Genomic DNA, 11,850 nt, shown 5'->3' with positions numbered 1-11,850 from the left:
CCGATGTGTGGAACTCCAACCTGGTAACAGATCTTTATCCAAGCAACCAGTGATGTAAAAACACACTCAGGTAGTCATCTAGATTAATTAATCGCTAATAAATAATTTATCAGGCAAAATCAGACTTAAAGTTCTTTGGCTCTTCAGTTCATGAACTGAGTTCTGCTGAATATTAGGAAAATAAATCAAATACAGCAAATAGAAATCCAGGCAGCGGCTCAGAGATCAGATGTGTCCCTCTTTAAAAGAAATTAAATTTTCTTAGTTCCGATCTTAAATATACTAAATAACATTCTCCATAAATGAGTGAATGTCAAAGGGACATTTTTACTATTATTTGATTAACTTTTGAGTATAAGACGCTCAGTAGATAATGGTTTTACCTGAACATCAGTTGACCGCCCACCTCCAGGATTTAGCCACACCCATTCTCCCAGAGAGGGTGTGGTCACCTTCCTGTTTGAGATTAAACCCGTTTATATTTAAACATTTCGTTAGTAATGGGTGTAGCTGTAATCAGTCACTTTTGGTCTATAATGGAGTAGGATTGTCTCCTCACGCTGCCTTCGCGGCCCCCGTTGAAGCTGATCTGAAGAAGTCGGCGGTGACGTCTGAAGGGGGGGGGGACACCCAGGCGTGGCCTGGATTGATGAGGAAGAATGAATGAGGGATTCCTCAGCTGTATATAAACCACAGCTGCTGAAGGAGAATGAGCAGAGGGGAGGTGATGACAGAGCGGACACCAACTGGCCTGAGATCAGCAGGTGGGTCGGATCTTTCTCTGCCTGGAGATCTGTTGTGTTTGGAATCATGTGATTCTATAAAACTGAAGATTTAATCCTCCAGTTTCTAATTTTAAATTTCATCATTCAGCTGTTATCAGATCTCAACTCTAAGCTTCAATTCAAAGACAATCGCTGCAGTCTTAGAGCAATCTGATTAAATTTAAATCTGTTCTGGATTTTACTGGGATGTAGACTGGTTTTCATGAAATCCCAGTTCCATGTCTGGTTTTTTTAAATTGATAGAAAGGGTGACATCATCGTTGTTCCATAATGTTTATATGAAAAGGTGTCAAATTCTGTGCTGGTTCATGTGATGCTAATCTGGAAACGAACACATTTATGGATCAGCGAAGCTCGGAGCAACAGAAACTCCCATTATAAGTTGGAGCTGGAAATTGCAGTGGAAGGCAGACAGTAGTGGTTTCCTCTATGTCTACCTCAATCAGTGTGATTGGCTAATTAAACCTCCAATCAGCTTACTCCTCTTTTTTGATTAATTTCAGCTATTTATATCAGTTGAGACCCAACTGGACCAACCATGTAATACTACAGTACATGTTTTACCTCTATTAATACAGGTCAGAATTTGATGAGAATTAAAAAATATGAGCTGTACATAAAATACATATATAATAATATTTATTATTGTTAATTATAATATATCATTGTATCTTTTTAATAATTGTTTTGCAGTAAACATGGAAGGAGCGACTGACCACAACGCCTCAATGTGGCTCCACCCCTGCGTTAACGCCACATGTCATCCTCCAATCAGACCGTCGTGTCTGTACAGCATGGCTACACCGATCCTCATCGTCATGGTAACCACCTCGCTCAGCATCGTCACCATCGTGGGCAACACGCTGGTGATCCTCTCTGTCAAGGTGAACCGTCACCTCAGGACAGTCAACAACTACTTCCTGTTGAGCTTGGCGGCGGCTGACCTCATCGTCGGCCTGGTCTCCATGAACCTGTACACGCTCTACCTGCTGAAGGGCCGTTGGCCCCTGGGGGCCGTGGTGTGTGATCTGTGGCTGGTGGTGGACCACGTGGTGAGCAGCGCCTCAGTCCTGAACCTGCTGATCATCAGTCTAGACCGCTACCTCTGCATGACGCGGCCGCTCAGCTACCCGGCGTGGCGGACTGGCAGGATGGCGGGGGCGATGATTGCAGCTGCCTGGCTCCTGTCCCTCCTCCTCTGGGCCCCCGCCATCCTCTGCTGGCAGACAGCCGGAGGTAAACGTGTCGTCCCTGATGAAGAGTGCTACACCCACCTCCTCGCCAGCCCTGCCGTCACCTTGGCGACGACGCTTCCTTCCTTTTACGTGCCGGCGCTGGTTATGATCTGTGTGTACTGCCGCCTGTCCGCCGCCAGCCGCAGCCGCCTGAGCGCCCTCCAGACCGAACGCACCCCCCTCAGGTCGCCCCGTCCGTCTGTGAAGTGCTTCCTTCTGCCAAGATGGAGCTGTGTGTGGAGTGACCCCAGCTCAGACCTGTCTCTGAACCAATCAGAATCCACCTTCTCCAACGGCAGGAGGAAACAGAACATTTCCAGAAGACCCGGTGAGACCTCAGAGCTGACGGATGTCCATCTGTCGCCGCAGTGGCGTCACCCTCCATTCGCCACCCGCCACCTCTCCACCGACAGGACGGGGAATGACCCCTCGTCCGCCGCCAACCTCCACCGGACGGCCTTCGCTGCTTTTTCTCTCTATGGCAGCTTGAAGTCTCAGGAGAGGTGGAGGTGTCGAGGGATGGCGAGAGAGAGGAGGGTCACCAAGACCATCCTGGCCATCCTGCTGGCCTTCATCCTCACCTGGACTCCGTACAACATCATGGCGGTGGTGGCCGCCTTCTGCCACGTGTGCATCCCCGGCGTCCTGTGGACCACAGGCTACTGGCTCTGCTACATCAACAGCGCCATCAACCCCAGCTGCTACGCCCTGTGTAACGTCACCTTCAGGAGGACCTTCTGCAGCCTCCTGCGCTGCCACAGCCAGCCGGACCAGAGATCCTGAGTTCAGATGCTCCAATCCGTACGCGGATCAGCCGAGGTCTGTCGACCCCATAACTGACATCAAAACAAGATCAAAAAACAGCAGAAAATATGACATGTGACACAGACTTCATTTTACCTCAAAAAAGTAGAGCATCCCTGGGATGCGAGAAAAATTTGCGTATCCCAACATGACGTTTATGCATCCCAGAAGTAAAAGCAGAATATACGGTAGAAGCGAACGCAAGGATCGAATTTTGACAAAAGTATAATATAAAAAATGAAAAAACTGTTAATTCAAATGATTTTATTATAACAACAATGTCTTAACCATTTAAAGAAATAGGGGGAAAAAAGATTAAAATTATTTATTTGGTTTTATCAACATGTTGAAGCTTGGTAGTCATTTCAAAAAACAGTTTAGAAATAAAGATGTAATACAGTTGTTGTTTTTCACTTGTCACTCAGTCGTTTTCTTTAATTTATATATGTACAGTACTGTATTCCCCTGTGGACACTGCACTAAGCTGACAGAAACTTCTCTTTTTCTTGATTTACATTTGATGGTTTTTCATTCACTGCCACTTTGTTTTTCTCCAACTTTTGCATCTTTTTCGGAGGAATGAAGATAACCAACCAATCAACTTGTATTTTTATAGCGCTTAATCACATCGGTAGACATTTCAAAGCGCTTTAACAGACAGAGAAACCCAACAGGACTCTCCGAGCATAACCGACAGCTTATGATGGCTCTGGAGCACATATGTCAAAGTCAAGGCCCGCGGGACAGATCTGGCCCGTGATGAATTATTTATGACCCGCTGGATGATTTTTAATTACTATTAGAACCGGCCCGCAAGCAGTATCCGCCCGCCGGTGTTTTGCACGGCAAAACACTACATTCCCCACAATGCAACGGTAGCGGAAGTCACGCAGCGCAGCGAGAGTGCTTTGGTTTCATTGTTTATCAGCAGTCAGACCGGAGGTTGGATGTAACTACTGCCCTCCTTAAAACTGGATAAAAGGAAATGTGGACGCTGAGAGCAGGGGGTGTCAAGCCAGGTGGGGGTCAGACTCACAAGACGTGATGTCTCCTTGAAGGAAGTATTGTATTGTCAGTGTGTCATAGATTTTAGTTTTTTATTTATTTCAGTTGAATGGACTCAGGGAAAATTGCTCATAAGAACCAGAAAGAATACGACTGATTTGATTTACATGTACGTATTTATTTTTTTACTATTTGAAAGCAGTGATTGGTAGGATCATAGAGCAGCATGATAATGCATTTTCAGTTTGTACAAAATGCAATTTCATTTATGCGTTTATCTTGATATTAATCTTTCCCCTTGAAGTTACTGACAGAGCCATAACAAAATACTGCGTTATTCATTTAATCATTAAATAATATACACTGTGTTCAATAGGCTATGTTCATTTCAATATGTTTTAATAAATATTGAACCAGTACGGCCCTCGGCTTGTAGTAAATGTGTTTTTTGGCCCTCTGTGTATTTGACTTTGACACCCCTGCCTTAGGGTCATTTGAAAGCGACAGTGGGGTCTGGTTACCTCGTGACAAGCGTTGTGATGGTTTGGGGGTGTTTTGTGTTGAACTGATGGACCTGGAGTGGGGCCTGCATCGGAGCCGACATCCATATCTTTGGTGTTCAAACTGCAGAGCCTATTAAAGCCTGTGGCTAGATTTGTGTTAAAGATTTTTTTTTGTTAAAATAAACGGTGGCCTCTCATCATTAACAAAACTGTTACTGAGAGAACGTGCACCACTCTTGTTTTAGACTGTTGTGTCGCAACAGAACTGCAGACTCACAGAAACTAACTGCTGTGTGATTGTTACGGGTTTGCATGGGCGTGTGTGTGTTTCTGTTTGCTTCCCTCTCAATGCTTCACCACCCTTCAGTCCAGGCTCCTCCCACTCCACCTGTTCCATCCCCGGCTCCTGATTGGTGCAGCATGTTGTCAATGGAGCGCTCCAATCCCAGATCCTCAATCAGAGCTGGAGCCCTCAAATACTCTTCAGCTGTTCAGATGGGGGGGGCTGTTTCCTCACGGACAGTCTGCCTCATTTGCTCCTGCGAGATGCGATGTTTTAAGTTTGTGACCACATTGTGGAACAGTGAGCCAAGTTAGTCACCTGTAAATTGCAGGCAGGTACTGGATTGTTTTAGCACTAGGGGTAGAGGTGCTGCTCACCACTTAGTTTTTTTGTACAACTGTAATTAGATTACTTTGTGGGTTTTGTTTTCACTTAACTTGTAATTTACAGACAAATTCAGCGATCCTTTTGGTTATATTCCTTTGAGCAGCATCCTTTGGCCCTTTTGTTAATTTTGAAAACCTTTACACTGTCCAGGGATTTAAAATAATCTTTGATTTATAAAATATTTTCTTGTTAACACTTCTACATCGGTTTCTTCTTCTTACAACTCTTTTTAACGAGCTGGGTCGTAATAGCGATCCATCCTGGAACTGGTGAATCATGTAGAGCAGTGGGCCCCAAACTAAGGCCCACCTCCACATTTGAACAGTACCAGGAAACCCCCCCCCCCCATATTACTTAGTTGGGTTTCTTAACTTTTTTTGCTTTGTGGTTTTCACAGGGACGTTGATGAGAGCTGAAAACAGTGTCTACGAGCCTCCTGGACCCGACAGAAAGTTAATGTCTGTGAAGATACCAGAGAGGGTTCTTACTATTTACTGTGTCTGCATCCTGTTCATTCAGTCTAGTAGTAGACGTTACTTCACGGTCATGTTAGCAGTAAAATATTAGCCATTTCTGGTTCAGGGCTTCATAACCCCATCATTCTATACCTCCAGAAGACCAGGAGGGGACACGGCCCCCTCCCGGCCCCGTTACTGCGAGACACAGTTTTGATCCAGAACCTGCAGCGTTGGGTTGGGACTTGAATGTAGAGCCAATTGCTTATTGTCACAGGCTAACCCATCACGCTACCGATTCCTTCACGCTCAGACCTTTTCTCAGCACGTATTTGTCTTCGTCATTCAGGAAACAGCCTGAAAAATGATAGAAAGAGTGGGATTTGATCCTATAATGTCTGGAAACCTGCTCAGCACCTTAACAGACTGAGCTACCTGACTCTACACACAGGAAGTGGTTGGATGTTGTATTTATTATTCACAACACTCTGAAGAAAATCTATAAACAGAAGCTGGGATTTGAACCCATAACCTCAGATCTGAGTTCCTCCTCTCATCTCTCTGAGCTAAACCTTTAGCTTCCATGAATTGGTTCGGAACTTGTATTTATGGGGTTCACAGGTGGAAGAAACATGACCAAAATGTTTCTGTAACCTGGTTAACAACCAATTCCCCGCTACAATGACAACCTGGGTGTGTCCTCTCACCCTCCTTCAAGGAGGTTGAGAGAACATATCTATGAACATTTGAACTCAGCTATGTGCATGTTTTTAGACCCACCAGACACGTGGAGAACATGCAAACTCCTCACAGATGCCGTCTGTGGGATTTGAACCCCAGACCTCCTGGCTGTGAGGCGACAGCGTTACCGCTGCGCCACCGTGCTGCCCTGATGGGAGGACGAGGACGACTTCCAAGAGCAATTCACGCTTCAAACAAAACCTTTTTACTACCTGCACAATTTAACTGGACTAACTTCTGCTTTATTTGAAAATGTTTGAACCTTCTTCTTGGTTCTGACCAGATACACGCTAACATCCATTAATGGACATGTTTTTGTAATCACCATGATGATTGGCATGTTCATGAAGGGACTCTTCAGCAAAACAATGTACATTATTTAATTTGTTCATTTATACATGTCTCATCCTGCAACGTCAAAAATCTACAGATCAAAAAATAGATTTTATGTAGGATAAAGATTAAAAGCACAATTCTTTATAATCACAGATCAACAGAGAGGTAATTTACCTGCAGCTACTGTTAAAGCTTTTAGAAAGAACTATGTAAGGTTAACAAAAACTATTCAACAAAATCAGCTAAAGATTATTGATTATGTAAAGGGGGAGGAGCCTCACACCAAATAAAGACAAGGAGAAGCAGATTGGTAAAAATGAAAGTCAGGAAACCACAAATCAAAAGTGGTCTCTGTCATTCAGAGGAGTCTCGGTTTTTTTGTGTCTGAGGGAGGAAGACGACTGTTCAGACGGAGGAAGAGTGTGAATCCTGTCTTCTTCTTCATCTCTTTCCATCCTTTAGTTTGACTTCTTCTCACCTGGAGACAGAAAGGAGACGATGTTAACCAGTGTTAATATTAACCAGGTTGGTTCTGGATCAGCTCGGGAGGGGGTCAAGTCTCACCTCTGGCCTTCTTGGTTTTGGGGGAGCAGGGTTTGGACACCTTGACGGTGTTTTGGCACTCGGCATTGAACAGCGCCCTCTTCAGGGTCCCTGATCGGCTCTTGGTGCTGGTGGCGGCGTCGCAGGAGCCCCAGGGGCCAAACTTGTACTTACAGTCACCTGAGGGGAAAATACGAGTGACTTTAAAGGGACTGTTCCGACTGAAGTACAGAGTTTGTTCCACCAGCCTCCGCCACAAGAGGGTGCAGTCTGTCCTCTGGCCGCTAGATGGAGCCCCCTAACCGCTCAAAGTGAACACACGCGTGGAAGTGTCACTTCCTTCCTACAGAAACCTCCACTACACCGCAATTTCACTTCCACGGTTTGTGTTGTTATTTAAATAAGAATCAATCACTTATTGGCTCAGATGTTGCCTTGCTGAAATTTTTAAAATGTTAAATACGCTGAGTTTCATAACCTTGAAAAATATTAAATTAAAATAATTTTTGTTCTTCATGAAACCTCCCAGAAACGTCTACATGAATCGATTCGGTGCTCTTACTGATGTCCTTCTTCCAGTTGCAGGGGACCTTGCAGTGGATCTTATCGGTGCGATCCTTACAGGTGGCCTCCCTCAAACCATCTCCACAGTCTCCGCGTTCCGGAATGCATTTCCCATAGCGGGTCTCTGCAGTGGAGCACTCCGAAACAGGCCGGGATTTATCATGTTTCCCACCTTACGGGAAAGAAAGCCAGGATGAAGGGAAAACACATGAATGAGCGTTAAATTCTGATCTCGGGTTTCCTCAAGGAAACGGATTCCCTCAGGATGACGCCTGGTGGTAATCTGACCTTTGTGACCTTTGGCTCTCCTGCTGGCCTCGATGGGGAGCATCAGGGCGAGGAGCAGCAGCAGCGTCACGGACAACAAGTTTCTCATTCTGCACAAACAGAAATATGGAACCAGAAAATAAAGCCACCAGTTCCAGCAGACCACCAGGGGGCAGCACAGCAGCGCAACAATGTTTAGTTATGCACCAAATTCAGAAAAATAATGAAAAAGAGTAAATCGTCTGAATATTATTAACAATTAGGCTATTGTGTGTGTGTGTGTGTGTGTGTGTGTGTGTGTGTGTGTGTGTGTGTGTGTGTGTGTGTGTGTGTGCGCCATAAAAATGTATATGCCCATTACATAAAATATGTACATGTGTATAATACTATATAAAATACATTGTTAGGGATTTGATACAAGAGCAAAGAGATTAATGCTTAGAAGTCAACAAAAAGGTCAATTCTGACTTTGGGTTTCAGGTAAACCACATAAAAGTAGAAAAACTTTAGAAAAACCACACAAAAAAGGAAACTTTAACATGTGAAGTAAAGCGAGCCATGGGCTATGCTGTCGCCCCACAGCTAGAAGGTGGATGGTTTGATTCCATCTGTATGGAGTTTGTCTCAAGGTTCTCCAGCCTCCTCCCACCTCCAGAAACATGCAGCGGTGTGTGTGTGCGTGTGAGAGCGAGTGAATGTATGTCCTTGTGTGTGACCCTGCAGTGAACTGGCAACTTGTCCTGGGTGTATCCCACCTCTCACCTATAGCCAGCCGGAATAAGCTGAGATATATAGTTCATCTCGTCTTCCAGAAGTTAAATGAATGAATAAAATAAAGTGATATTAAAACATGAGCCATAGAGATTAGCATTAGGTAAAGGATAGTTTAGGACTACAGTTAGCATGGGTCTAGAGCTGAGGTCTCATTTTAAAATGATAACATAACATCATCTCAGGTCAGTCTAGAGGGGGGGGGGTGTCTTCCTTGTTTTGGATTTTGAGAAAAAATACATGTTTTTGTCCTAATGTGATGCTGAGGCGTGATCGGGTCGGTTTGGTTGACTTTGAGCCAGATGGTCCAAATTTAGTCCAAATCAAATCTGCTGCTGTTTCAGCTTAAGTCAAATAATCTGAGCTTTGTTATCAGCAGGATTATAGAAGTAGGCTAATGTATTCTGGTTTATTTCTCCTTTTCCTCCTCCTTCGGTGTCATCAGTTCAGAGAAATGGATTTTCTAGTGAGGGAGTCAATTACCCATGAGCCTCCTCTCCGCCTTTCTGTTGTTTTTGTGCTGAGAGATGACAGAGTCGTCTTTCAGACCTCCATTAAAGCAATGGTCCTCTTTCACATGTCAGCTGGCAGAGCTAAACCTGCTCTTCTCGCCCCTCCTGCAGCCTTTTATGTGGAGGAACCGGCTCTCAGCAGGCATCCAGGCCGCCCTCCATCTATGAAGGAGAGGAGGAGGAGGAGGCCAAGCAGTGTCTGAAAGAGCTCCTTAGATTTCCTCTCAAAAGAATACTGATTCATTGGACCAACACAAAGCCTCCTGCAGTCTGGTTTTATTTCTCTAAAGCCCAACACAGATTCCAGGCCTCATCTTAGGACACCCCCCCCCCCTTGACCTGAATAGGGACTCATTTGCATAAGAAAACAAAGAAATGCTAGCATGGAGAAAAGGAATGGGATGCTCCCTTTGGTGGAAAACATTCAGGGGAACTTCCTCCAGAATCTCTGGGTTCACTCTCACATCCGGAAACATTTAAAGATGAGAATCTGTAGGAGTTTCTCCTACAGATGTGGTTTTAAGAAGTGCGTGTTCTAAAACAGGAATGAGGAAGAGGAGGAGAAACAGCCTGAGGAGCAGCCGGTGATGTTTAACCAGAACAAACATCAAGATTTACACACTGGCTTCTGCTGCTAACACTGACAAAAACAAGGGATAAAATACAAACTGGATGAAAATATAGATTTGATTAACAAACAATATTAAATAAATAAAAATGAACTTCCTGGTCATGTAAAAAACAAATTGACATCCGAGTAAATCAGCAGATTCGCTCACAGCTACAGGTGTCAAAGTAACAAATATTTCTTCAAAAAAACACCAGCATCTGTCTTTGTGAGTAAATATAAAAGACAAACAACAGTAAAAGAAACACACACAAAAAATCAGTTAAAATCTAAAATACATCTTAAACTGAACTGAATCTGTGGATTATTTACCAAAAAAAAAAAAAATCAGACACGGAGAAATGAGATTCTAGTTTAGTTTCAATTGTTTTTGGTTATTTATTAATTAACAAACATTTTCTACCTGTTGTGGTTTTTCATGAAAATTAGTATTAATTTATGTTTCATGATCATTTTGTCTTTACACTAACTTTCAAAATAACTTGAGAAACATTCCAAATACAGAATGAAAATTTGACCGTTCCAAATAACACAGTACAAAAATTCTCTTTTGTTTCTGTTTTAAGTTTTTGAAACTGAGATGAACAGATTATTTTTAGATCACACCTTAATGACTTATGAAATGATATATTTAATCATCTGTCAACTGACTATAATAGAATAAAAGATAAAAACTCACTTCTGAGCTCAAAGGAGCAGCCAGTCCCAACGTGGAGTCGTTACTTTCTGACGCCGCTTCTGCTGCTACTGCACAACCCCTCACACACACACACAGACACACACATTTATGCTAATGAGCTTTTTGTTCCTTGGGGTGTGGATTAAAGGTTGTGATGTCACAAGAGTGTGATTGTGTGTGTGTGTATGTGTATGTGTGTGTATTAATATTGACTCAAACCGTGGTCTGTTCTGTAGGTCAGAGTTCAGGTGTATGAGCTCTAGTATTACATCTATCATATATTTCTGTGTCATGATGACAGTATTTTAATTTATTGATATTTAATGCTCTCAAAGCATTAAAGTTAAAATTACAACTTGTTAAAAATGTATTAAAAATGTAATGCGTATTAGTAGTTCATGTAGTACTTGAGTAAATGTGCTTAATTACATTCCACCACCACCAATGTATTTATCACTTCGGTGCAGATGTGTTGATGAAGAAAAAAACACAAAAGATAAAAAACTAAACATATAAATAAATAAAAAAAGTATACAGTACTCTACTTTTGAATTAATGAATGGATGGATGGATGGATGGATGGTTGACATTGAAGGCAGTTGGTTGAATGACACCGCCAGTGGACAGTGTGAGTAATTACAGGATTTAGCAGTAATAGTTATGTTAAAGTAGTCCTATCATGCATCCATCCATCCATCCATCCATCTACAGCTGGACCCTATCGCAACTGGCTACATGCAAAAGGTGGGGTACACCTCAAATAAGATGCCAGCTCATCACAGGGCCACAATGTTAAATACAATTTGTATAAGTATATAAACTTTTAATATCTTAAAGTCCCAAACTGTATAAATTTGATTCTTCAGATACTTTTTGCTGCCAATGGAGGATAGTACCCTGGAGTGGTTCAGGATGAATGAGAACAATGTTGTGTCATGTAGCACCAAAGGGGTTCTGCCCTGTTCTTCAGAGGAGAGAACGTCTCTGATGGTTCAGTCATGTGTGACAGCTATTGTTATAGTCAGCAGCGGAGCGGGAGAATTACCCAGTAGCCCCACCCCCAACGCCGGCTCAGGAGTTACCCAGAATGCACACATGACCTGCATAATTAAACAAATGAAACCAACAACACAAGAAATGTAGAATAATCAGCAACTTACAATAAAGTTAAAAAAGAAAAGAAATGAAAATGTGGAAGATTTTTTTTTTTTAAAAATCAATAAGTTTGAGGAAAACAAAAGAAATATTTGAACCAAGAACTAATTATTGTTTTGCTATTTTGTGTGACGTAAAGACGAGGAAATGACTGACGGATGATGGACAGATGGTTTCTGCTCTGAATCAAACAGGAA

The 11,850-nt window shown here is 43.0% G+C and overlaps 2 protein-coding genes across 3 annotated transcripts; one reads left to right on the top strand and one right to left on the bottom strand.

Annotated features, from left to right (window-relative positions):
* Positions 1-82: 82 nt before the first annotated feature.
* Positions 83-4,373, top strand: chrm4b (cholinergic receptor, muscarinic 4b). Its single transcript, XM_068312175.1, has 2 exons — positions 83-764; positions 1,479-4,373. The coding sequence occupies exons 1-2, from the start codon at positions 710-712 to the stop codon at positions 2,801-2,803; spliced, it is 1,380 nt and encodes a 459-aa protein (XP_068168276.1). The 5' UTR covers positions 83-709; the 3' UTR covers positions 2,804-4,373.
* A 2,050-nt stretch (positions 4,374-6,423) lies between these two features.
* mdkb (midkine b) lies at positions 6,424-10,589 on the bottom strand. 2 transcript variants are annotated; one of them, XM_068313709.1, is made up of 5 exons: positions 10,499-10,550; positions 7,930-8,027; positions 7,640-7,813; positions 7,099-7,257; positions 6,424-7,012 (listed from the first exon to the last, which is right to left on the bottom strand). In XM_068313709.1, exons 2-5 carry the CDS (start codon positions 8,015-8,017, stop codon positions 6,993-6,995), a joined length of 441 nt encoding a protein of 146 aa, XP_068169810.1. In that variant the 5' UTR covers positions 8,018-8,027; positions 10,499-10,550; the 3' UTR covers positions 6,424-6,992. The 2 variants fall into 2 exon arrangements, with proteins under 2 accessions (XP_068169810.1, XP_068169809.1); XM_068313708.1 differs by having other exon boundaries at positions 6,427-7,012; positions 7,930-8,018; positions 10,499-10,589.
* Positions 10,590-11,850: the final 1,261 nt, after the last annotated feature.

The sequence above is a fragment of the Antennarius striatus genome, chromosome 4 (assembly GCF_040054535.1).
Source record: "Antennarius striatus isolate MH-2024 chromosome 4, ASM4005453v1, whole genome shotgun sequence".
Classification (NCBI taxonomy): Eukaryota; Metazoa; Chordata; class Actinopteri; order Lophiiformes; family Antennariidae; genus Antennarius; species Antennarius striatus.
Note: the sequence above shows the minus strand (reverse complement) of the source record. Positions and strands in the feature narration are given on the sequence as shown.